The sequence below is a fragment of the Orbicella faveolata genome, unplaced genomic scaffold (assembly GCF_042242905.1).
Source record: "Orbicella faveolata isolate gen_17 unplaced genomic scaffold, um_ofav_v1 contig_13, whole genome shotgun sequence".
NCBI lineage: Eukaryota > Metazoa > Cnidaria > Anthozoa > Scleractinia > Merulinidae > Orbicella > Orbicella faveolata.
The window spans coordinates 1,482,981-1,508,854 of NW_028301540.1; the positions used below are offsets into that span (position 1 = coordinate 1,482,981).

The following is a 25,874-nucleotide window of genomic DNA, read 5'->3' on the forward strand; positions in this document are numbered from 1 at the left end:
TCTATTCATATTTAAAATTTGCTATCCAGTAATCAACATCACTTGTTACCTGACATAACTGATTGACAGATGCTGTGCCACCAAGCTTCTTTAGTAAAGTCACAATCAGGTCCACAGGGTGTTCACAGTATATAACATCCTTCTTTCCACTGTCATCTTCTTTTACAACTCTCACTTGTTCCTTCTCCTTTGATACAAAATAATACTTCTTTAGGCCTGGACAACTGACAGATGAACCCCTACAAATGGACACTGCCTGAGGGCAGACACCTTCCACAAGGTAGCCATAATCCATATAAAAATAAAACTAACAACTTCAACGTACCGTAAGCAGACACCTCCTGAGTGGCCAGTGGGGTACTCTGTAAATCTTTGGATGGGGGTGTGCTGCTGGAACACTTACTGAAACCCTTACCCTATACTAGACCAGTTTGCAACTCTATTTTAGACTAGGCACCAAAAACCACGACCCTATCCAAGACTAGCTATTTTCCATGCCGTTGTAATTCTGTTTATGTGAAGTTCCCACTTCTGGTTTTTGAAATTTCTATAATAATAGAACCCTGGGTAAAGAACCCTGTTCTAGATTAAATTATTTATACACTGACCAATTTCCTGATACACAATACCCTATTCTAGACCAAAACTGTCTGATTTCTATACCCTGTCCCAGACAAACTGCCTGAAAACCACACCCTTCACAACGGCACAAGCCCACATAGCTTAAATATGGGAGTACCCTTGGACTAAATGGGCACTTTTCCTGGTTCTAAGGGTATTTAGTTATGAAGGCTTAAATTTTAGTTGGTTTGTTCTATTAATACTCTTTCCACTGAAATGTAGGTTTAACTTAGTTTTTTACACCATACATCAATCCCTATTTCTTATAATCAATGACCAACTATGATTACAAGCTCTACCACAGTTGTACAAACTTAATATTACTAACCAGTAATGCTTCACAAGTGAATCACATTCTACTTACAGGTTGACACCATGTACCTAGTCCTTCCACGTCACGAATGTATGCATGATAATGTCCACCATAACAACTACCGCTGAAGAACAGAAATGAAACAACAAGTTTTTACTAAAAGCAACCTTCAACACCTTAAATTGCTTGTTCGGAAGGAATACATGCACAAAAAATAACACAATATTTTTTGGGGCAGTTAATGGCACTATAATGGTTGTTTGGTGTACCCTGGGATAAAACAAGGGTGGCAGCAATGCCTCCTGCAAAGGCAATAAGGGGGTGGCAGCAACATGTATACCCCAGAAGTCATGGCTGAGCTGACATTGTGCATGTCACACCTGGTATGCAGCTATTGTTAAGGTTACAGTATACCTTCAGATCGGCAATTTTCTTCAAATTTGGATTTTTGGTTCAAAGTAATGATCGAAGAGTAATCTCTAATTTCTGAAAACAAAATTGAAAAAAACTCAATATTGGCGGAGAAATGGAGGTTTTACGTTACGGCCGGAAGTAAAAGTTCCCTCTTGATTGACAGCCCTATAACGTGTACGCAATCAACCAAGACTACTTTCGTGGGAATATATGGATACCACAAATTGGCTGGCTATTCAGATCCAAGCATTTTTCGTATTAGATGTACTTCTATTAAGTTATAAGTAAACATGGGCCACGGAAAACATTGTTTACCACTTCGAAAAAGCGAAGAACGAATGAAAACACATCAATGAGTGAAGAAGCGAAAGTTGGCCTCGCGGATGAAGCTATAGCTATCGTATCAAGCGGGCGAAAAGATCGAGTCAAGAGTACAGAAAGATTCTGTAAAAATTTGGGAACTCGACAGCTATAACAGCGATGTTTACATTGACTCTTTTGTTGAGTCCGATACTGATGAATCGCCCAACTCATTGAGATCCATTGGAATATTATCCATGCACATTTGCTCCGCCGCACTTTCTTTTGTTCAGTTTGTTCTCGTTGCCCAGCCACTCTAGCATTCGTATCCTTTTTCGTCTTCCCCATTTTGCCAGACCAGCTTCAAGAAAAACCAAGCTACAGAAAAATTATCTCTCCGCCTTGAGCGCATTGCAAAACACAAGGGTTTTTTCGAGATTCACGCATAAATTTAACCGCGAGTTAATGGTAGTAAATTTTCCAAGCGCTGATTGGCTCAGTGATCTGAGAACCCAGTTGAAGGTGTTTGTGGGCGGAGTTTGTTTGCGAAGCAAGAGATTTTTCTTAGCGCTGTTTTCTCGAATAAATTTTTTCGCTTGAAGAAGACACTTTAAAGAGTTACAACTCAAAGGGGATTTGTTTGATTGCCCTCAAATTTGGACAGTAGCTAGATTAACATATAAAAAACAAAAATGTGTCTGCGAATTGTTTATTTCGACATATTTTTTCTCCGAGAGCAATTTTTTTACGATCACTTCACATTTTTTAAATCCTATTTTGAAAGTGTTCTGTAACTTTTTACTGCAATTGAATGTGGAAAAACGCAGACACGCTTTTTTAGCGCTTTTTGTCCTGAAACCGAGGAAAAAAATAAATTGGCGAAAAACAAAATTCGCTTTGACTTGTAGCTTCCAAAAGGTGATTAGGACGTTCGCATTTAGTGGCCGTGAAAAAATCGGCACTTCATTTTATTTCAAAATTTTTGGTATGGTTTGATAGCCAGCTCTATAAGCTTTAATTTGATATAGGGGTTTAGGTATCTAAATCTTAAACCAGACGCGCTACATCGTTTGGACATGAGACACCCCTGAAGGTATACGGTAACCTTAAGTTAATTTCCAGCATGCACCAAACTAGTTAAAACTGTAATGAAAAAGAACCTAAAGTCTCTCAATAGTGCTAATAAAACAATAAAAATAATTGTAAAAAAAAGTCAATTTAAGATTGACAGTAGTCACATTTACAACTAGCCCTCAATTTTAGAAGATTAAAAGTCTCTAAGTTCTTGTGAAATTAATTTAAATTAGGTGACTGTTCAATATATGTAGGTAGTTGGTTCCATAGATGTGTAACATGATATTCACTGACCAAGAGAATGACCTAAGAAACATTCATATAAGGAAACTACCTACCCATGGATGACAACTGAAAACAATTCATAGTCCTGATTGCTCTTTACCTCGCAACTAGATTCACAAAATTCTGTCATGTCGAGTGTAATTGGAAAGGAATATCTCTTGTTGTCCTATAAATCAACATGAAATACAAACAAGGAATCAATGATAAGATATAGTAAACGGAAGTATGACCAAATGCACCTGAGAAAAGGATTGAGGAATCAGGGAAAGGAGGAATAAATGAAAAAGGAAAAAAGACAGAATGGATAAACTTGAGGGAATGGCGGAAATGAATGTCCTGAATGGAAAGAAGGGAGTAAAGGACCTGAAAAGGAAATAGGATCAAAGAATAAGCAGCTAGCTACTTTAATGTTGATGGATTGGCTGACAGATGGATGCAATGAGGAATACAAGGAAGAGAAATGAAAATTATCAGTTACCTTGAATCGTTCACCTCGTTGAAAGTCATAGTCAAACCTCAGCAGTGAAAATGTCAAGATTGGAGGGATAGTTCTAATCTTGGAACCCTTGTAAATTCCAGAAAATATCAAGATAAGTGAATTATATTAATCTTATTTCACAGAACAGACTGGACATACATGTAATAATTATCCACATAATACAGTTACTGTACTGAATAGCTTTCACAGTGAAATAGATCAGTTAAAAATTTAAAAAAAACATTTGGTTTCTTCATGAAGAGTGTGGTGTGATCCAGTGAGCAGGTTAGTGTATTAGCAAGCAGGATGTATTGGGTGAAATGAAGCGAAAGGAGCCTGGGACAGCAAAAATAGGGAAGTAACCTGAAAGTCTAAACAGTGTATGTAACACCTGACATGAAGAGAAATGATGATGGCACAGCAGTGCCAATGACAATGACAATGATGACAGTTGAAGGGGTGCCTGGAATATTAAGCCCTAAGTGACTTTTGGAAAATTTCCAGGTAGCTACAATTGAAATGCCTCCCAGCAATTTTCACAGATTATTCTGGTATTAATTATTATCTTAAAAGAACTAGTAATAAAAACTAGTTATTTTAAGACAATAATTATAATGAAAACCAAAGTAAAATGTGAAAATTGCTAGGAAGTATTTCAATCCTAGCTAACTCAAAATTTTCCACAAGTCTCTTAGGGGTTTATTCCAGGCACCCCTTCAGTTAGTAGTAAAGAAGACAACAATGACAGTGACAGGGATAGTGACAACTTTGGCATTAATTAGTACTACAGTGGTAGTGCTGCTGCTGGTGATGGTGTCGATGATAATGTTTATGACGATGCTGTTGCTGATTCTGATGCTGGTAATGATGCTGATCATGATAATAACGATAAGGAAAATGATGATGACGATGAGGTAACTTATGATGATTCATATGTTGGTTTTTAAAACAAACCTTTAGGGCATCAACATGTTTGTTACATGATTCACACTTGTACTGATTGGCGTCCTCCAAGATCTCCATGGCAACATAACTCATGTACAGGCTCTCCTCCAAGCCACTGCATCCTGAGAGGGTCAGAGGAAGGTCAAGGTAATCTTCCTAGAAAAAGTCATAAATTGATTAATTAATTAAAGTAAATTATGATGACCATCCGAGTGTACATTCTGGTGATAAAATGACAATCATCACAGGAACATTACAGCACACCTTGCAATGATAAAGAACTAATCCTTTTAAGCATTCAAACATGGTTTCAATATCACCTCTCTTTCACTGACTTGACCGCATTCTTGACAAATAACCTGACAATAAAAAGAAATATTTGAGAAACTGTATTTTGGTTACAAAATATAAGTCAGAATAAATTACAAAAGAAAAGGTACTCAACAGATAGTATGACAATAACTAATTAAAGCACTTTGAAATTGATTATTCCTATGCCTGACAACAAATAAATCACATTGACAATAAAATAATGATTACCATTATTCTTTTACTAGCTGCATGAAATATTAAGTTTTTTTTTTTGTTACAAGGTTTTCTAACTGTTAAAAAACATTTTAATTAGTGAGTTTAGCTTATGGTGTATATATCTTCCTACTGCACCCTAGGAGAGAATAGAATCAATCTGTTGACTACCTTTTCTTTTGTATCACATAAATATCATTTGAAAATTTGACTAAGTTGTTGTTCATAAACTTCTTCCACATTATAATCTTCAATATTAAATTACAATACCGTTGTTGGTTTAGAGATCAGGACTTTATGTTTAAAAACAATGAAGATCAGTTGCCTTTGTCACTGATGTTCCATGGTAGAGATTCTTGACCAGTGGTTCTCCCTGTGTGCCGACAAGAGAAGATTCCAAAGCACTAAATAAAATTCGGTTCAATTCTTGAACATCATGTTGTTGAAAGCCCTGGAAATTAAATTAACCAGAAGATAATCAGTGTCAAAGTTTATTGTTTAGGGATGCTTTCTAAGGAGCTAGGTTCATATAGTTTATAAAAGATTGCTTATTTTCGTGTATTAACACCTACGTGTACTATATGTGCCAGTCAAGTAAGCCTGTGGTACATTAATTTATGTTTATTTGTTTTCCATTGATATGCTGTCATGCCATGCATAGTTATCCTGTAATTACATCACCTCGTTTCCTGTCCAACCAAAACTATTGGTCAACTCAGAAGTACTGATACTGTCTTGATCCAACAGAAGAAGTTTTGCGAACAGTTTCTGAAGCTGAAGCGGTATCACTCTGACCTGAAAAATAAGCAAAACAATTTAATTTGCTCCATGGCTTGTTTTCTTATCGAATACACATTCTGTATCTTAGCTGTCAATTCAGGCTGTCATTGCATAATCCTCATAATATGCCAACAACTCATATCTTACAAGTCATTATAATATAAGCAATGTAGGAAATGTGTTTTAAAAGTTTTACCATAAAAAAAGATGATATTCACCTTTGAATTTGCTGTACTGCTGGGTCCATAGCAAAGATCTTCTGCTCTGAGTTGGAAAAGGCCATCTGAGAAAGAATAAATCTTTTTTTGAGCTATCTATGCTAATTTGTTCACAAGCAGGTCCAAAGTGTCATGATCAAGTGCTTATAGTAAGCAATAGAATTTACAAGTAACACAATCCACACGTGGGATAAAAATTAAGATACACACTGACTTTCAGAACTGCCAAGTCCCACAGCCTGCCAGTCTGTGACATTCTTCAGCTGTACGTCAAATTAGCATGAATAAAAAGCTGAATTTCTTGGATTTGTTGTGCTATTTCTATATCCTTACTGATTCTCCAGATTTCAACAGAGATCACCCAATCAGTTGTGATAAAAAAAACCCTTGGACCAGTTTCCAGATTATACAGGTTGACAAATCTCACTGTTGTTGGCGAGATCTCATTGCTGGCGAGTTGGGTTACCTTATCATAAATTATATTATTATTATTATCATCATCATCATTATTATTATTATTATTATTAATTTATTATTGTTGTTATTATTGTTGTTGTTGTTGTTGATGCTGTTGCTGTTATTGTTATTGTTATCATAATTATAATTCTATACATAAAAAATAATTATTGCTATAATGTAGAACCACGAAGTAAATAACAGATAATTATGTCAAAAAATCAGACTGGATCAACTCCAAGGCCTCCCAAGGGTTTTGAGGAATAAGGCAACATGATCATTTATTTCAAGGGAACAAGGAATATTTTGGGGATAAATTTGAGGAACAAGGGATATTTCTACTATGAACAGGAACTTTGACAAAAAATTTAGGGAACAAAATAATGGAGTTTATTAATAGGGAAGAAGGGAGAAAAAGTGAAATTTTCAAGGGATCAAGGGAACATGCCCCTGGGATGCTCTGATGCAGTCCAAGTGTTGTCCCTGCCTGTAAATCAGCTTTGAATCAGCATTGAATGACAGTTTTACAAAGCAATTTGGTTTACATAAAATGTGCTTCAGGTATACAACAGGGCGGCAAGCAATCCAGTATGTACTGGAATTGATATGGTGTGGGGCAGATTGTAAGGGAAAAGGGGAGAGGGCACTGATCTGATTGTCTGATTGGGCAGGTTTGCAAAGTTATGCTCAAAGCATATATGGCCGTATGTCTCAGCTGGACAAGGAGGATGAGTGAGTAACCTCAAAATATAAATCCAAAAACAACTAAACTAAAACTGCTTGAAAATTACCATAAAATGTAAGCTAAGTTTGTCCTTTTACATTGTATGTTTACCCTATAAGCTTATAAGTTCATTGATATTACAAGCAGCTGATCTAAGATAAATTAAGCCAGATTAAGCTTGTTTGATATCAAAGTCCACTTATATTGGCCCATTCCATTTTAATCACGCACCCACCCCACCCCCCTATTGAGGGTCTAGGAAATCTGAAGCGGGGTGTTTAGAGGCCATTTCTGAGGGGGCAACAATGTTGGTGCCTTTGATCTTTTACAAATTCGGAAGGGGGAAAGTGTGTTGGCACTTTGATCTTACTTTCATGGGGGGGGGGGGGAAAGAAGTTTACTTTTCTGAGGGGGGTAAAATTCAAAGTTCCTCAATAGGAGGGGGGCAATGCGGATAAAAATGGAATGGCCCATTGGAAGAAAACGTCACCTCTAAATTCAGGAGTAAAGAACAATGTCTGCAGTAGAGAATTTAAATAGCAAGTGGCTCCTTGATTCTGCAGGCCACAGATTCTTGTCTGACCTCTCGGTTCACGAGGTGAGTCTAGCTTCTGTTGTTTCCACACTCCAGTTGCAGTCTCATGTTCGGAAGCAACTTGTTCGGTTTCAAAAAGACACCCGAACATAATTCAGAAGAAAACTAATAATTTGTTAGATAAATATGCTAAATTACCGATTTCAGGTGATTTCAATACAGACTGCACAATCGCAAGCGTAGTTTCCGCTCTTTACTTTATATTCCGCCATCTTGCTTTTCTGTTTATGAGCCTGCGATTCAGTTCGCAACCAATTAACAAATTGACACCTTGTCAGGGTGGGACGGTGGACAGTGTTCACTTTGTGATATTTCACCTTTTGTTCTGTGAAATTAACTTCACAGAAAAAAAAATCGTTTACATCAGAATATATTTTCTTATTATTGACGCTTTTTTCCCTTTTCTCATTTAATTAAAGGCCAAAATCCTGTTTTTTCCCTACAATTTCCAGTAATCCCAACTCCTCCCCACACAGGATTTGAATGTAATTTAAATATGGCGGACTACACGTGAGTTTGTTGTTCTTGTCGGTAAACCTGTGTTCTTCTTTCTGTACAACGCAAGATAATATAAAAAAATCGGGATTTAATACCTGCGAGGATTCGGGCTTGGTATAGCTATATTGTAAACAATTTAACTTGTCGGTCGAGATCTTGCAGATTGGTTCATATTTTCAGAGTACATGGTGGTGATGCCTTCATGCTAGCATTGCTTATTTGTCCATGCATTGTAGAACAGTCACATTCTTCTGAAAACATGCCAAGAACAGATGTAAGTTCTCAAAACCAATTGGGATTAGAGCTACAAAGCGACGAAAAGAAGCCACGAAAATCATCGAAATTAGCTGGTAAAGTTCTCCTTGGAGTTACTGGAGCCGCAGCTGTTGGACTTGTTCTTGTCACGACACCTTTTGTAACGCCAGCGCTGAGAAAAATTTGTCTGCCTTATGTACCAGCGACTGAAAGACAAATTACTAATATATTGCACATGGCACAAGCTGTCAAAGGGCAAGGGTCAAAGTTGGTAGACTTAGGCAGTGGGGACGGGAGAGTGGTGTGTATTACAATTGCATTATTATAATCTATAATTACAAGAATTTTTCAGACTGGTATTCTTGGTTTTCATGTTATGTCATGGCTGCCATACTAGACGACATTAGCAAAACACGAGGGGCGAGGAGTGCGCACTCCTCGCCTCCAGGATTTCGTGCAACATTTTTTTCTCGCGGTTTTCTTTCGCGTCACGCACAACGGACTGAGCGAAAGAAGGACTACTCGTAGTCTACTAGTTAGCTAACTAGCTTCTTTTGATCATTCATCATAGCTGCTAAGCCTTTGTTATTTGAATCTCCTGAGACCATCAATACAACTACTAGTATACTAATGAAGATGCTGCAATCTGTTTTGCTGAACTATCTTACACTGCCGACCATTCATCTCCAGTGGCCAAAGGTTGTTTACAAAATAATGGTGGCACTTTCTGGTTTCCCCTAAGTTTGCGAGGCTGGTTTATAAATTCAACTGGGAACCTTTCCAGTTGAAAACCACAACAGAAAGTGCTCACTAATTCTTTTTTGATTGTGATTGACAGGTAATTGCTGCTGCAAGACAAGGTTACAAAGCACATGGTTATGAACTCAACCAGTGGCTGGTTTGGTATTCAAGACTACAGGCCAGGCTACAAGGACTTAACCAAAAGGCTACATTTTCAAGGGCTGACTTGTGGAAGGTGAAAAGTGTAAAATTAAGTGCCATTTAATGTTTCTATTTAATTGAAGGCATTCGACTGGAAAATACTGCAATGCCTAGGAGGGAAGACTAGGAGGGGGGTGCCTGTTGTAACCTTTAGGGGTTATTCATTCTTTTTTTTTTTTGTGAGTTTACAGACCTCGACTCTGTCTCGGTCCATAAACACACAAAAAAAGAACTTGGCCAATATCTAGCCATCTTGACTGCACACTTACATAACCCATATATATATATCTATTTGCCATATATAAATGTATTGCTGTTCATATAAACAAGAGCATTGAGGATTTCTCCCTGATGAACAAGTCAGTTATTCACAACACAAAACTAACCAGACTGTCCATTCCTTTGAAGGTTAAACTGACAACCTATGACACCATTGTAATATTTGGAGTCTCAGAAATGGTAATTTTATATTTCAGTAGCATTTGCCTTCTTTTCTTTCCCATTCTTTGATTTTAATTTCTGACTAATTCTTTTATTTCTGTTTGGAATGCTTAGATGCAAAAACTGCAAGATAAATTTCAAGTGGAAATGACGGATGATGCTCAAGTACTCGCTTGTCGTTTTCCATTACCAAACTGGAAACCAACACAAGTGATTGAAGAGGGAATTGACAGTGTATGGCTATATCAGAAACCCAAACCGTGAATGATTCTGTATTTGTGACTAATCACTTTGGCAAAGTAAAGCACTTTGGTAATTTTCAAGAGCTACAGGCTGCCACATCTAGTCCATTTCTGTGCTAGTTTTTGCTACTGTGACATTTTTTTTGCCATCTGTGCCAGTAAATTTCCTCTGTCATTCCATTCTATAACTTCCATATAATGTATAGTTCCAGAAAATATCAATACCCATGCATCCAAGGAAGGTCAAAGGAAATTCCAAGGAGGAGGGGGGTTTCATAAGCCAAACTTTTTGATTAACAACAACGACGACAACAACTTTATTTACTCATACATTTACAGTTTTTTTTGTTTTTGAAGGAAGTGGGAGGGGTATAGATATGTTTTGGAACAACAGAATTTGCAAGTAAAAAAGTTCTCCCTGCAGTGGCGCATTTCAAAATCATGCAAACCCCATTTATGAGACAATCAATGAACCTTGAAGGGAAACAAATAAAACAGATCAAAATCGTCCAGTCACAACCACAGACATGTGCACCACAGGGCTCAGCCTCGTTTAATATTCAGCACATACATGTTACAGAGCAACAAAGTGCAATCTTTGCCTACATTTACATCAAGGAGATGATAGATAGACATTTGCTACTTAACAATCTTATGTGGAACTTAGCTCTGTCTTTCTTATGTCATGTAATTTGTACAATGGGAACAGAACTTAAAAAAAAAAACAATAAGGTTGCTTGAAAATTACTGATGTATTGCTTAAAAAGCTTAGTTTTATTAAACTGTCCTTCCAACAAGATCATCTAATGGTGTGTTCTGAGAACAAGCCACAGTCATGAAGTGTCTCACATAGTGTTGTTGTTAAAGTTCTTCAGCTGCCATGAAACACCAACAAGGCCTCAAGAGTCAGGCTCATATCTAGAATAAGAAAACAGCTAGAATGAGGGTCTTAAGTAACCAATACACTGTATACAAACTAATGCTGTTAGGGACATTTTCTACCAACCAAGACAGTTAGTTTTACATGCCCCTCATTGTTAACTGGAGGTGCATTGAGTAAATGGAGATAGTAGACGGGTGCAGATTCACATCCCTTCCTCCCACCTTCCAGTCACCCCTTCTGATCCCACTGGGAGTTTTAACCAAGTATCACTCAGGCACAGAATGATTCACAAGTACATAAAAATGTACATGTAGAATGTCATATTATAATCTTAGCTTGACAATATTTTGCTGGATTATGACAGTACTTAAATTCTTCAGTATGAGCTGTTGACCTTGCTCCAAAACTATCCTAACATCGCTATAAATTTTAGCAAAGTCCACATCCTGGCCCAATTCCAAAATGGCATCAAAGTCTCTTGCAATTCTTCACAACAGGAGCCCATGTTCAGATATTTTCTAAACTTGGTAAATTTCATATTGATATTGTGGTCTTTTTATATACTTTGGTTCAGTGCTTTACTGTATATCAAAAATGCTAATAGGTATCAAACCTTTCTAAGACCATATTTTCAATGTATTACTCACTTGCGTAATCGAGCTCGTAGATCTTTAATCTGATCATTCTTTGATGTTAACATCTGCTTCATATTCTTGTATTGAGTTGTTTCATTAAATTTCTTAGCAAGATCCTAAACAATAAGACAGATAATTACCACAAGTGAATTATATGAACATGCCAGTGACTAAATTATTCTTAGGATATCTGTTCACGTTGATCACCAACCTTTTCTGCTTCTTCTAGATCATGTTGAAGCTTCAAAATCTCATGCTGCAAAAAAGTTAAATTATAAATAAAATACATTTGAAAATTACAAAATTTCTCAGAGGTTTTTTAAGTAATATATCAAACATGAAAGACAATGTTTGACCACTTTTCCATACACCGATATTTATAGCAGAGTATTTTTGACGAATTTTGAGATGTGTTCAAACAGGTCTTTCGTATTTGATACATCTTCTCAATTGAAACTAAAACTAAGGAGAAAATGGATAAATAAAACCGTAAAAAATCCATGCTAATTAAGATCTTCTTATATTCAAACAATATCACAGTACTGTCATGATTTCTCTTGTTTTAACTTGATTAATTATTACTGAAAGATACAACTTGTAAATATTTACTTTGCAGTTGGTTAATTCATCATGTAGTGATGCAGCTTGTGTAGACCCCCTTTCTTTAGACTGTGGAAAGAAAAAAAATTGCGAAAAGGGCTTCAGTGATGCGCCACAGTATGCTGTAACTATCAAAAAGTAATTTCAACATTTCTCATTCAGTGGCCAGCATTGAAATTGACACAGAAACTGAAGTATTGATGATATTTACCATTTTCAAATCTAGTTTGGCAGCAGCCATCTGTTCCTCAAGATCAGCTACTTCTTTACCATAGGACTGTACGTGAAAAATAAAATGTGAATATTAATATTAATTCACATTAACATTGAAACCATCCACTCAGATATTGATGCATTGCCTGGCAAAAAACTGCTGGGCCATGCTGTGAAGAGCTAGTGCCCCATTCAGGAGAACTAGCTATTTGCCTTATTCCAAAATGGCCGCCATTTAAGTATTCTTTTGTTTACTTGCAAATTAGCCCTTGTTGCCTCGTTCTTAAACTCGATATTCAAAAGAATATTTTCCCTTAAACGAGGCAACAAGGGCACATTTTCAAGTAAACAAAAGAATACTAAAATGGCGGCCATTTTGGAATAAGGTGTATACTCACGGGTTGCTTCAAGTTACAGAACCATGACTTAAATGGACACAATCATGAGGCTTTTGCTGCATTTTTGGTTAAAATGGCTTTAACATTATGGTGCACAACACTATGATTCATGCACATGCATGATAAGTACTTAGTACAGTATACAGAATACTGGGATGAAGATATTTAAGTGAATTTTTGAAGGGAGGACAGAGACGCAGTGATTTGTCCAAGACAAGTTAAAACTCAGAATTACTGTTGCATGCATATATGTGATTGCACCCGGCTTTGAAATATATAGCTTCTGAGTGCCTAGGTATTGATAGTAATTTATAACAGAACTAAACCACTATTTTTCAGTTTCTATTGATCTATATACATGCCTTAGTATTTTTCATTTTTGGAGCTCACACTTGAGTCCCTTGTACTAACAGAGTGTGGGTTATCGTGGCTTGTACTGTGTACACTGAGACTTTAAACACTAACTCCAGGGGAGGACTCTCACAGAGGATGGGGGTGCTTGTCACAAATTTTGAAAAGAACACCTAAGAGGTGCCAAGATCCTGTTTTGTGGGCATGGCTTGAAATTGTTTTCACCCCTAAGATGTACTAAAACAACATAATAACTGAAACTACCTTTTTTCTGCTCAATACCCTAAAAGTTATTGTGAAAAGCTCTTGCTGTAGACCTTTTGGTGCTGACCATCTCAAGAGGTAACAAACCTGCTTTTTTAAGGGCCCATTAACCGATTTAGGCACGTGCTCGTGCGCGTTGCTAAGGAGGGTGAAATTTCACTTCCGGTTACTTATGTCAGCCTGAGCGCAGAAAATAAAAATAACTCAATAACTTCCAAATTCGCTCACATTTTAGATGTTTTTCTTTGTGTTTCACAAAATGCAAAGTAAAAAAGGTACAAGCAAAGACAAAATAAGAGAAAGACAGAAAAACAAGAGCAATAGAAAAAGAAAAACTAACTCCGGGTGGCTTTGTTTGATCTTACCAGGCGCACTTCCGGTTTCTTTAAATGCTAAAGGAAATACGGTTTTTCCTTAAATCCAGCCTTTTTTTGACAGATTTCAATTAAAGCCAACATTGGAAACATAGCTATGCATTCCTTTTTCAAAATCATGCTTTTTTCAGAAAATTACGAAATTTTTAATATTTTGAAATTCTCTCAAAATCTGACCTTTTAGAAATGAAACAAAATCTATGCATAGCGTAACGAGGATTTAAATTAAAATATTAAATCAATGAAAAAAATTCCGATAAAGTAATTTGCCTGGGAGCCTTTGTGTTTTTTCAGTATTAGTCACATGACCATGGGCGTGGCCTGATGATGTCATCACTAGTGTTGCTGATCATGAAAAAGTTAAAACTCATGAAAATAACTCTGAACTAACTAAAAATGATGAGGTTATATGAGAATAAATTTTCCCTAGCAACAGCTTGAAAAGATCGGTTAATGGGCCCTTAACCCCTAGAAGATATGACAAGCCTTGTCAGATCTGTATCTTATGTACTGAACGCCTCACAAGATTACATGACACTACATACCTTGACATTTCCTTTGACTTTTAAAGCCGCTTGGGTACTTTCAAGGTCAGCCTGAAGTCTACTTCTTTCTCCAATAACACTTGTTGCCTAAAATTCAAGCTCAATTTAGCACTGTAAGAAATTTGCCAATGATTATATCCTGTGGGGTGATACTTTGTGTTTGGTTGAAAATGTCCAAATCAGTTTCATCTTTACATTCTTGTCTCAGATAATACTTTTACATAGAGTGAAACCCTGTTGTAGGACAACGACCTTTAAGCAATATAATTACTGTAGCTGCATTAAGGAGGTATCAGCACTTCAATTGTTTATACTTGACTGAGGTCATGAGCACATGTACACACGACTGAGGTCAAGATTCTCCCATACAGACCAACTAAGCTTGGTTAATAAGATGTTTATTATACGGCACAAGAACAATTTAATTTGTTTAATGCAACTGGATTGTACTAACTGACATTTTGCTTGCAAATGGCAATGAGCTGAACCTAATTTTGCCAAAGTTTGCTCCTCCTCTTTACCTTTTTTTGTCATCAGGCTTTTTGACACTTGCATTAATAAATATTGTTAGAAGAAAATAGTCCGTGTTTTTACATTTTAGTTTGCAGCTTTTTCAAAACATCACCGGTCTAGATGCTGATCTAGATGGGAAAATCTAGACCGCTTTCAATAATGATTTCAGCCAATCAAATTCGTGAATTCCGTAGTTCCCAGTCCTTGTGAGACACAGCCATATAATAAATGTAATTATTTCTTACTGAGCACGTACCTTGCTTGGTGCACAGTGGAGCATAACATCACACAATAAAAAAAATATATTATTACTAATAGTTTTTAAAAAATATAGTAATCATCAATTGCAACCAATTTACCTACCTTGCCTTCCAGGATTTTGATGCGATCCTTAAGTTTTGAATTTTCTTCATTCAAACGGTTGATTTCCTTGAAGAGATAAAGTAAAAAAAAAGACAATGTAGTATTAATAGCAAATTAACACTTTCAAGAATATACAACAAAGCGAGTGGAAACTTGTCTGATTTGTCTTTAGTGTTATGATCTCCTTAAACAGGATGTGGAGATTCAAAAAGTAAACTATAAAAAGAAAACTTTCCCTGACAAAAAAGCGACTGTTACATTTTACATGTAGATATTACAGATTTAAAGCTGATATGATTCAATCGAAAAAATGCCATCAGAAAAATAATTGTTTCATTCTGAAACACAGCTGTCTGTGCTAAAACGAAGTGGTCAGTATTAAATATTGCTGCGGTACTCAATATCACCAAGGAACGAGACAGAAAAAATGTGACTAGCATTCACAACAATTGAAACATGCATTTGAGCTTAAAATAGTTCCTGAAGGCCATCAGTTAAATGTAGCTAGTTTACAACACAAGTTCATTTACTAACAAACAGGAAAAACAGTACTTTGAGAAAGAAAATTTCCCAATTGATAATTAAAATAATGCTGTACATATTGTTGTATATCATCAATGAAAGTGGGAAAGCTATTTAAAAAACTATAACTTGAACTATAACATTCATCTACAATCATGAACAAATTTTTTTCATCAACATTATTAAACATGAGAAATGAATATGTCTATCTTCTGTCACCTTCTGCTGATCTCTAATCAGTTCTGTTAAGAGTTCTTTCTCTGACATTTGTAGGAGAATCATCTCACAAGCAGTTTGTAATGCAGACTTTTGTAAGCAATCTTAGAGCAATCAACCAAAGGCAATAATACTGAAGAAATTCTTATGGTGTAGCATTTAAGTATATCCAGCAAATACACAAAATGTTGCCATGGAGTTTTATGATCATTAGAACACTAAAGTTGTTTGTTGAATAGTAACCAATCAATTTGTAGGAGAAATCTCGTTGTGGTTTGTGTTACATGTGTACAGTCAGGCAATAACAGGGAAATAATTAGAAAATACATTGTACTTCCTTTCAGTAAATTGAAATTTATGTAGAAACTACAAGTAATGTTTTGTTGGCAAAAATATCTATAAGCTTAATGAAGTCTAGGAAAAAGCAGAAACATGTTTTAGAGAACTTAGGCTACAGAAGACACAATCCACATAAATTATTTAATCAATGCAGAACAAAGAACAATGAATATGGACATATATTTGTGGTATTTTATAACAAGAATAATGAATAATTAACAGTAAAACATTTAAACGGGTGATTTAAGACAAAGCTTATCATGCAGAGCCCGTGATGTGTCAACTAGAATCACAAAGACTTTCTTCATTACAAGTGTTCAGCCATTATAATCATGTCTAATTAAAAACAGGTTATTATGGATTATGCTGGTGTGAATCTATAATAAATACAAGGAAATATTTTAAAACTTTGGTCAAGAAACTTTTTAAGAATTAAACTATGTAATTCAGAAAGAAAATTGGTATGACTTTTAGTAATAAACTTGATCCTACAAGCAATACTCCAGTGAATTCAATATTTTTTATTCATATTTCAAAATTATCAGAGTACATTAGTTTTCAGTAAGGCATAATTATATAGAATATTACATGGCTGTACTGAGATACGATCTTCAAGTCTTTCAAATATTTCACAAGTGAGCACAGTGAACGAGTGAAATATTTTTCAACAAGAGAAAAGAAATTTCTTATCTCCAAAAGACGAAGCATGCCATTTTCTTTTATTAAATAAAATTCTCACAATACATAACAAAGTTTTAGGCGAATTTCATAAGATTTCCTACCACTTTGCCAAAAAATTACCAAAGATTCTTCAAAAGTTGTCTGAAGGCCAGAAAAGATTTCCAAATAACTGAGGATTGCCATAGACTTCCGAAGAAAATGCAAAGATGTTTCGATCATACACTAAGTGATATCAAAAAGGATGTCACACGAGTGTGGATAAAAATGATATCCTCACATGTGGGATATCATTTTCATCAATTTGCAACCACTTGGTGTACCACAAAGTTTTATCCAATAAAACTGCATATTACAAACTCTGGGAGCAAATTAAATTGATAACAAGAAGACTAGTAAAGAGAGAGTGGAGGTGTTGGACAGGCAATCCCCCATCCCTTATGTTGATAACAGAATAAATTGACTTCAAGACTTACCACCTGAAGTAATGCTGCCCCTCCACCTTCATTTAAAGGCTCTAGCTTGGGAGCCTGTGACAACTTTGACAACTTAGACTGCAAAAAAATGTAATGATCAAATAAAATAAGAAAAACAAAATTCCAGCCTAAGAAAGACATGGACAATCAGCGATGCTGCCTCCTAAACAAATTCTCATATATTATTAGTTTCAGCAAACTACAAACTGTACCTGTGAAGTAGATGGGCCAGAAGAAAACTCTCTTTCTTCAAACTTTGCAATTTCACTTATTAGCTCTCTGCATGAACAAGGCAAACATTAAACATTTGGGTTATTAACAAAGGCATGCCAACACAAGGTGGCATTTTAAATTTACCAATAGTGTTTTGGTATGAAAGTAGTTGAGAAACTACTTATTAATAAATACTGTATTTGGATCATGCCAGTAATACTTCAGGTTTCATGTTGTAATACATTGCACTTTTAATTCAATTCATTCATATTATTTTTAAAAACCCATTCCTGCCACCTGTCCTACAGGATCAATGTACAAACCAGTACATGGTATTTAAAGTAAGTTTCAGATCCCTTTGTCACTTCTCAGTATCAACAGGATGACAAAATTTAATGGCCATTGTTGAAAATTGTAATCCAAACTTACCTATTTTCTAGTTCAGATATATCAGCCTGTAGCTTGAGATGCCATTTCTCAGCCTGACTAAACACTTGTCTCAAAAGAAGTACATTAGTGTGTGCCGCATTAATGAGTTCAGATTCTACTTCTCCCCTCACTACTGCACACAGGCCATCCAACATGTCTGTTACTTCATCCAAAGTATACGTGTCTTCCACAAGTCTGTGGAACACAGTTATATCAACAAATGAACTAGCTAGCTGAGGATTTTGTTATTTGGTTACCTGTGATCATCTACATGGACACTGCTATTAAAATAATACAGGACACCATCACCTGAGTATATGCAAAGTCTTGGATGCTAGTCAAACTAACAACTACTGTTTACAGGTAGTTAAAAAATATATCCTAGCCTTCAATTTATGCATTGCTTTTTAATACCTGCTGTCTTTAAGTTCTTCAAAAGATGCATCTACCCCTCGAAGCCTCTGTCCTCGACTATAACGTGCAAACCTAAGATAGTTCACTACGACCTGTTGATGATGCTGATTCAGTCCAATATCCTACAATAAAGAAATAATTTAACAAGTCACAAGTCTGGTACCTTGGGTACCTAGGTCAGGTTAAGGGTGTTTTAACTTTTTCTTAATTTCTGATGAGCATCTCGTCACTTTAAATATACTAAATATCTCCCACTCTTCTCTTATTCTCTTTGGAACACCCTCTGACCTCACTTTTTAGCATAATAACATATTACAGCCCATATTTGAGTAGATTTGGCAAAAAGGCAGATGCTCGAAGAGCTGTTAAAATGCATTGCCAATATTATGACCTGGTAATTCATTAACAATGCACAAAACAAGTAAAACCTTGCTCATTCAGGAGATTTCTCAAGTAAACTGCTAGGTTACTTTTATATCAATCGCCAGTGCAGCCTTTCAGTATCTAACAGACACTGTAAAACCCGCTATGCCAGCTGGGTACATAAAGCTGACATTGTACAATGTCGTACATACAACATGCAGCATAATACCGGTACTAAAAGATTAGAAGCTCAAACAAGACTTAAGCTTAACTGTATGCCAGTCATGTAGCTAGTACTGGATCTGGAATTCGTGCATTAAAGGAATATTTTTCTCTCCAAGAAAAGCAACATCACTGATTTTGTTAGCTTCCTAGGACTTAAGGAGTTTGTGGCTTTCCCTCGGTAACACATTTAACAGCAAAGCTAAAACAATTAACCTTAGCATTGAACGCTCAAAGTAGAGTTGTCAAAATTAAATATTATAAATTAATGGGACAGCTATCACAATAACGTTAGCTTAAATTATTCTCAAAGAAAAGAAAACATATTCGCCAACTAAAATTCAATTACTAAGGGCTACCAAATCCACTAATTTGATTGAATGAGTTTATCATAATACCGGATGAAATTCTAGCCGCTTAGCTGATAGGCAACAAAAAACTAAGAAAATTACTCACCATGACGGACAGCTTAGTTTGCCAGAGTACAGTATTCCTCTTTATTAAGTTCTAGGACGAATTTGTGGATTTGATGGCCGACCAGACCCGAGTAGAAGTAGAATTTTTTTATCTTTCATCAAATCCAAGGACGCCAATCGGCAGCCATAGCAAAACTAGCTTGGTAACCAGGCCGGTCATCGAGACTAAAGCACAGAATACCCAAGCTTTGCAGAGCATAAAAGGCTTTTGTTCTTGGGCCATCGTAGTTTAACGAGGAATAAAACACAAATAGCGGTGATAAACATATTAAACTTACGCATTTTAATAACTTGACGTTTCGTATGCTACGCAACATACATTTTCAAAAGTGGAATAAAGACTAAGAAAAGCCATTTTCTCTTCGATGACCAATACTACGACCAAATAGATGGAGTAGCCATGGGTTCACCGTTAGGCACAGTTTTGGCAAACATTTTCATGTGTCACTTTGAAGAAAGATGGGTCACGAAAGGTCAAATTCGTCCGTCACCCTGGTATAGGTACGTTGATGACACTTTCACCATGTTTGACAGCAAAGACACTGCTAATGAGTTCCTGCGATATTTAAACAGTCGTCACGAGAGCATCAAATTTACTATTGATTTTGAACAAGACAATGAAATTCCTTTTTTAGACATCCTCATCAAACGCTGCCCAAACAACACTTTTGCCACATCCATCTACCGGAAAAAGACTTTTACTGGCCTTTATACTAAATGGGATTCCTTCACTCCACGCAAGTACAAAATAAATCTCATTCGTACACTTATTTATCGCTGTTACCGAATTTGCTCCTCCGCTTTCCTGCTTAAATCTGCCCTTGATGACCTTCGCAAACTCCTGCTTCAAAATGGCTACCCACAAGGTATTATCACTTACAACATTAACGACGTCCTAAACAGAAACAGAAACAAGCCAAGCAGCCCTGTCCCTACGGTTCCGAAGAAAGATATTATCCAGTCTTATTACCTTGCTTAGGTGTACAAAGTGACCAAATCTCTAAGCGTCTGAAATCATGTGTATACAATTTCTGTTCATTTGTCAATCTTAAGATAATTTTTCAAAGCACTCGCCGAATCAAATCTTTCTTTCAGTATAAGGATCGTCTAAATCGTTCACAGAAATCTAAGGCCATTTATAAAGCTGCTTGCTGGGACTGCAGTGACTTTTACATAGGCAAAACAAAACGATAGGAAAACGGAACATTTCAGGGCTCTCACTAAGAATGACCCCACATCAGCCATTGCCGACCATATGAAAGCCACAGTTCACAACATCAAGTGGGATCATTTTGATATTCTAGCTTCTGGTAAAACAGATTATCATTGTAAAATTAAAGAAACTTTGCTTATCCAAGAACTTATTAAGCCGGCTCTTAATGTAAACGGCAGCAGTGAGAAGTTGATACTTTATTAATAAGCTTAGGCTTTTATTGTTTTACTGTTAAGAAACAGATATTTCTTAATCTCGTTTCCAGACCCCTTATTTACATTTCATATATAGTTTTCAAAAACTGTAACGGTCTTTATTCCACTTTTGAAAATGTATGTTGCGTAGCATACGAAACGTCAAGTTATTAAAATGCGTAAGTTTAATATGTTTGCAGAGCATGTATGCACAGTGCACACACACGTACAAAGTGCGAAGTTTAAAGAATTGACTTCATTTTTCATGCGTCTGTCCTGTTATTGATCATGAATTTCGTCATAACATTGTCAAAGTAACTGTGGATCCACGAGGCGATAGCCGAATGGAACCGCAGACTACTTTGATAATTTTATGACGAAATTCATGATCAACAACAGGACAGACGTATGAAAAACTGACGTCAATTTGTTTTTTACGATAACAAATGGTCCGCTCTCGTTCGTTGCCGCATCGCGTAAATTATAAATTCATGTGTTTGTCCGCTTATTGACAATGAAAAATAGCCGATGAGCGTGCGAGAATTTCTGCAGTTATCGTAAAACATTAGACTGACAATAGGTACGTTGATGTCTAGATTCGGAGGTCAAGTGTGTCAACGGCTAAGGATCGAATCATAAATTTGAAGTTGACAACGGTAAATACAAAGACAGAAAAAGAATATAGTACATGTAACGTCAGAGTGCTAAAAAAAAATGTCAAAGTGCTGAGCTTCTTAAGAAACTGTGGTGTTCTAGTTTGCTGCTTGATGTTTGATTGAGGTAAATTGTCCATGTCCGCGCGAAGCGAACCTTGAGAAGCTAACGTTTGGAGTGTTTGAGCTTAAAAACAAGAGTGGTAACAAACATGACCCCAAGTAAGAATAACTCCTAGTTCGAAGAGTTTACTTCAACTTGACGTTTCGTATGAATTATTTGAAACCAACCCTCAAAGAAAATCTGGCCAATCATTAAATCCGCCCAGAAATCATTGTGTTTTATATCAGACTTTGACGTACTCGACTGTGATCATAGCCTGAGGCCCCCACTTCTTGCTCTGTCGTGGGCGGTGCTGTTATAGAATTCTTTCCCTCGTGTGCGTCAATATTGTCGAGATTTGGGCGTAAATGTCTTGTGAAGCCTTGTAATTGATAGTTGGGCAACAAACCTGAACTTTTCCGCATTCCTTTCGTCCGCAATGTACTCGACTTTTCGATTGTTGCCGGTTGCATGACAATAAACGGAATGTACCCGAGGTACCTGGTTGATGCTAAATTAGTTTCTCTCTAGTAAATTGGTAGTAATTCATTGGCATCGTTTAGGAGAATCTACTTGTTTACATGATTGCCTGCTACCTGTCACGACATTTCTTGGTACTACCTGTCCGGGATATAATTTATTTCTGTTTGATTGACACTTGTTAGTACATTAAAATTTTTTTATTTCCAGTTTACTTGTAAAGCGCACTCGCGAGGAGACTTGAGCGAAAGGAATTTTTTCATCCAGTTTTTCGATCCCTGTTTTAGTCTTTCTGGCTTTCCATATGTTGGCTTTTCCCAGATCGAACCCTCTTGGAACAGCGAGTTCCTTCGTCCCGTTTACTAGAAATTTGCTTCCAGCTATTGCACCACGTAACCAACATTATCATGTGATGGGATAAAATCTACGGTGGATTCTGGCCTATCGTGGTGACGCCACAAGGGAGATTTTTTGTATTCGATTTTGGGTTCGCTGGTTTAACACCGCATTACAATATATTCAGTATTGTTAAAACTTGAAATTGTGGCTAGAAGAATTTTTCCAAGGTAGGATGGAGAGGTTTCTTTTTAGGGGTAGAAGAAAAACTGCGGATAAAGTTTTGACTTTTCTTAACTTTGTCATAACACTTACGCCAGGCCTAGGGTCTGTTGTTGCCTTCAGTCGGCGGTATGTTATCCGGATATTTTTGTAAAAAAAAAAAAAGAGTTATAACAAACAACCAAGCGGATTCAAACCCGGGCTTGAAGGCTACAAAAGGGAGTAGCTACAATTCTTTGACACAAAAGCACCTGACGCCGAAACGCGTTGTAAAAGTAAGTTTAAATCGGTCTGCAAAGACGCTGTGCCTACTGAGAGATGATCAGTGACACAAGTGTTGTTGTTGTTATTGTTTTTTAGAAAGAAAAACTTAAATTTTTGTTTTAGTGAGATTCTGGATTTTTAAAATTTTACATTTCTTGTACTTTGATTCTTTTGTTGTGATATTTTTCGAGTTAAAATTTAAAGCTGCTCTATCCAGGCCCGGAAACTTTCTCGGGACCACAAATTATCCCGGCGGGGGCCCGTTTCTTGAGGGTCCTGAAAAGTTTCCGCACCCGGAAAGCCGTAGCGAAATATCAAACCTTATGATTATAGAGCTGTTTTAATTACGTATTCTTGATATGGCCAGAAGTTCCCTTCATACAAGAAGTTTCAGGCGTATACACCTTTCTGTTTTTAGATACAAATTAACTAAAAATGGCTTTGCAGACCCGAAAAGTTTCCGGGGCTTTAAAAAGAGCGAGAGATAATTCGAAACCACTGCGTTATCTTATTAAAAATGTAACAATAAAAATGCTGTAAAAGATAACGCTTTGCGCTAGCAGGCCGGAGGACCGAAAATTCCAAACTTTTTAATAACGATTCCAGTTCAAAGTTCGTTATCACATTGCAGGTTTCTTTTTGTCGAAAAAGAAAAACTTACACCTAGAATACAATCACCATAATTACGGCATAACACATACCGTATAAACTGATGAAGCAACAATGGATCTTGACAAAAGTAGTAGCATAATTATGCAAAGTATCATTTGGTCTGAAAAAATGATGAAACGGAGAGTAAACAAACAAGTTAAAACCACCGATAATGTTCAAATCTACAGAAATGACAGTCGTAACCGTACTGAGTTTGCCCATAAACCTCCACCATCTTTAAAGCCGTTCACAACTGTGACTTGGAGGCCATTAACTGTTAATCTAAACAGCAATAATTCAAACAAGTGAAAGCGATACTTGAATAATAAATCAAGTCAATCAAGAAGGAGAGAAACGAAACCAACTCGTATTAATAAAACTATTTTTCCTGGAGCAATGTAAATTTCGCCTTTTGTGCCTACCTCATCTCTTCCTCGAGTGGGTAGGATTGCCGTCACCTTACAATAACGTAACTGACTGCGGAATACTCAGGAAGCTATAAACTTCTGTTTCCCGTGGACTTGTTGTCTTAGGGAAGATGTTGCAGATTTGCAGCTGTCAAAATTTGACTTAACTTTCTATTCAAAAGCCGTAATCTTTTCTACTTTAGCTAAACAGGAAAATAACTGGCAGTCTCCACCTCTTTTATTCCTCTGTCTTAGTTTTGTTTTTACTGTATTTCCCTCACTGTAAAAAGGCCTGTGGTGCTGGACCATCCTCGAAGTATCGTCAATAAACTCAGGCATGTTCTGCAAATTCTTTCCCAAGTTCAGTCGTTATCCACACAACCATCAATCTTAACATTAATAAAAACTGCGAAAGATAATATAAAAAACCCAAGGTTGCAGTAATAAATTTTAGTCCGGGAGACTTTCGTTCTGTAACAAAGTTTGAAAGCTGAACTCCATATTTGTTCAAATTTGGTGTTTTTATTTAACAAAGTAATATTAAGAAAAAATATTTTGCCCCCAAAATATATATATTTTTCATTACTCCGGTCTAAACATGTCAATTCGGTGCACATGTCATTTTAAAACTAAAGGTTAAAACTGATCAAATTTCTCTATTTTCTCAGGGGCGAAGCAGCAGTAGCCCAGGGGCAGTACCACTAATCGGTGGATGAGGTAAGTTAAGGCCTGTTGAGAAAGTTCATTAAGTTGATGGGTGACTGGCGCTGCACGTGTCATCTTCTCCTGAGTAAAGAGTAAAGAGAAGAGTAAAGAGTAAAGAGTAAAGAGTAAAGAGTAAAGAGTAAAGAGTAAAGAGTAAAGAGTAAAGAGTAAAGAGTAAAGAGTAAAGAGTAAAGAGTAAAGAGTAAAGAGTAAAGAGTAAAGAGTAAAGAGTAAAGAGTAAAGAGTAAAGAGTAAAGAGTAAAGAGTAAAGAGTAAAGAGTAAAGAGTAAAGAGTAAAGAGTAAAGAGTAAAGAGTAAAGAGTAAAGAGTAAAGAGTAAAGAGTAAAGAGTAAAGAGTAAAGAGTAAAGAGTAAAGAGTAAAGAGTAAAGAGTAAAGAGTAAAGAGTAAAGAGTAAAGAGTAAAGAGTAAAGAGTAAAGAGTAAAGAGTAAAGAGTAAAGAGTAAAGAGTAAAGAGTAAAGAGTAAAGAGTAAAGAGTAAAGAGTAAAGAGTAAAGAGTAAAGAGTAAAGAGTAAAGAGTAAAGAGTAAAGAGTAAAGAGTAAAGAGTAAAGAGTAAAGAGTAAAGAGTAAAGAGTAAAGAGTAAAGAGTAAAGAGTAAAGAGTAAAGAGTAAAGAGTAAAGAGTAAAGAGTAAAGAGTAAAGAGTAAAGAGTAAAGAGTAAAGAGTAAAGAGTAAAGAGTAAAGAGTAAAGAGTAAAGAGTAAAGAGTAAAGAGTAAAGAGTAAAGAGTAAAGAGTAAAGAGTAAAGAGTAAAGAGTAAAGAGTAAAGAGTAAAGAGTAAAGAGTAAAGAGTAAAGAGTAAAGAGTAAAGAGTAAAGAGTAAAGAGTAAAGAGTAAAGAGTAAAGAGTAAAGAGTAAAGAGTAAAGAGTAAAGAGTAAAGAGTAAAGAGTAAAGAGTAAAGAGTAAAGAGTAAAGAGTAAAGAGTAAAGAGTAAAGAGTAAAGAGTAAAGAGTAAAGAGTAAAGAGTAAAGAGTAAAGAGTAAAGAGTAAAGAGTAAAGAGTAAAGAGTAAAGAGTAAAGAGTAAAGAGTAA

At 36.2% G+C, this 25,874-nt stretch overlaps 3 protein-coding genes and 1 long non-coding RNA gene across 5 annotated transcripts in view; 2 read left to right on the top strand and 2 right to left on the bottom strand.

Annotated features, from left to right (window-relative positions):
- The window catches only part of LOC110047828 (ubiquitin carboxyl-terminal hydrolase 40-like), a 21,598-nt gene extending 13,651 nt beyond the window's left edge, over positions 1–7,947 (bottom strand). The window contains exons 1-10 of one of the 2 annotated variants that reach the window (XM_089283982.1): positions 7,624–7,947; positions 5,954–6,018; positions 5,637–5,750; positions 5,281–5,406; positions 4,751–4,789; positions 4,440–4,586; positions 3,486–3,572; positions 3,061–3,173; positions 986–1,058; positions 50–187 (exon numbers count right to left, since the gene is read on the bottom strand). In XM_089283982.1, coding sequence (XP_089140108.1) covers positions 50–187; positions 986–1,058; positions 3,061–3,173; positions 3,486–3,572; positions 4,440–4,586; positions 4,751–4,789; positions 5,281–5,406; positions 5,637–5,750; positions 5,954–6,018; positions 7,624–7,819 — 1,098 coding nt within the window. In that variant the 5' untranslated portion in view covers positions 7,820–7,947. Of the gene's footprint in view, positions 1–49; positions 188–985; positions 1,059–3,060; positions 3,174–3,485; positions 3,573–4,439; positions 4,587–4,694; positions 4,790–5,280; positions 5,407–5,636; positions 5,751–5,953; positions 6,019–7,623 lie in introns of those variants that run through there. The other variant, XM_089283983.1, reaches the window with a different exon arrangement.
- On the top strand, positions 1,213–2,848 carry LOC149114586 (uncharacterized). The gene is made up of 2 exons (XR_016205832.1): positions 1,213–1,336; positions 2,760–2,848. It is a non-coding gene; the product is annotated as an uncharacterized LOC149114586 (long non-coding RNA).
- A 76-nt stretch (positions 7,948–8,023) lies between the features above and the next one.
- LOC110047813 (ATP synthase subunit C lysine N-methyltransferase-like) lies at positions 8,024–10,903 on the top strand. Its single transcript, XM_020753556.2, has 4 exons — positions 8,024–8,782; positions 9,320–9,457; positions 9,832–9,882; positions 9,979–10,903. Exons 1-4 carry the CDS (start codon positions 8,429–8,431, stop codon positions 10,126–10,128), a joined length of 693 nt encoding a protein of 230 aa, XP_020609215.2. The 5' UTR covers positions 8,024–8,428; the 3' UTR covers positions 10,129–10,903.
- On the bottom strand, positions 10,637–19,756 carry LOC110047826 (leucine zipper transcription factor-like protein 1). Its single transcript, XM_089283985.1, has 12 exons — positions 19,574–19,756; positions 18,533–18,654; positions 18,119–18,313; positions 17,689–17,755; positions 17,477–17,554; positions 15,246–15,311; positions 14,370–14,456; positions 12,436–12,501; positions 12,234–12,293; positions 11,836–11,880; positions 11,637–11,740; positions 10,637–11,024 (listed from the first exon to the last, which is right to left on the bottom strand). The coding sequence occupies exons 1-12, from the start codon at positions 19,574–19,576 to the stop codon at positions 11,006–11,008; spliced, it is 912 nt and encodes a 303-aa protein (XP_089140111.1). The 5' UTR covers positions 19,577–19,756; the 3' UTR covers positions 10,637–11,005.
- Between the last annotated feature and the right edge of the window lie 6,118 nt (positions 19,757–25,874).

Bases quoted from the DNA above. Each gene is read 5' to 3' on its own strand.
- LOC110047813 (XM_020753556.2), top strand. From the start codon at position 8,429: ATGCTAGCATTGCTTATTTGTCCATGCATTGTAGAACAGTCACATTCT. The intron at 9,458-9,831 runs GTGAAAAGTGTA...ATTCCTTTGAAG, and splicing joins CAAGGGCTGACTTGTGGAAG to GTTAAACTGACAACCTATGA. The intron at 9,883-9,978 runs GTAATTTTATAT...TGGAATGCTTAG, and splicing joins TATTTGGAGTCTCAGAAATG to ATGCAAAAACTGCAAGATAA.
- LOC110047826 (XM_089283985.1), bottom strand. The intron at 18,314-18,532 runs GTATTAAAAAGC...TGTGTTCCACAG, and splicing joins GAAGAACTTAAAGACAGCAG to ACTTGTGGAAGACACGTATA. The intron at 12,502-14,369 runs GTATGTAGTGTC...TTTCACGTACAG, and splicing joins AAGTCAAAGGAAATGTCAAG to TCCTATGGTAAAGAAGTAGC.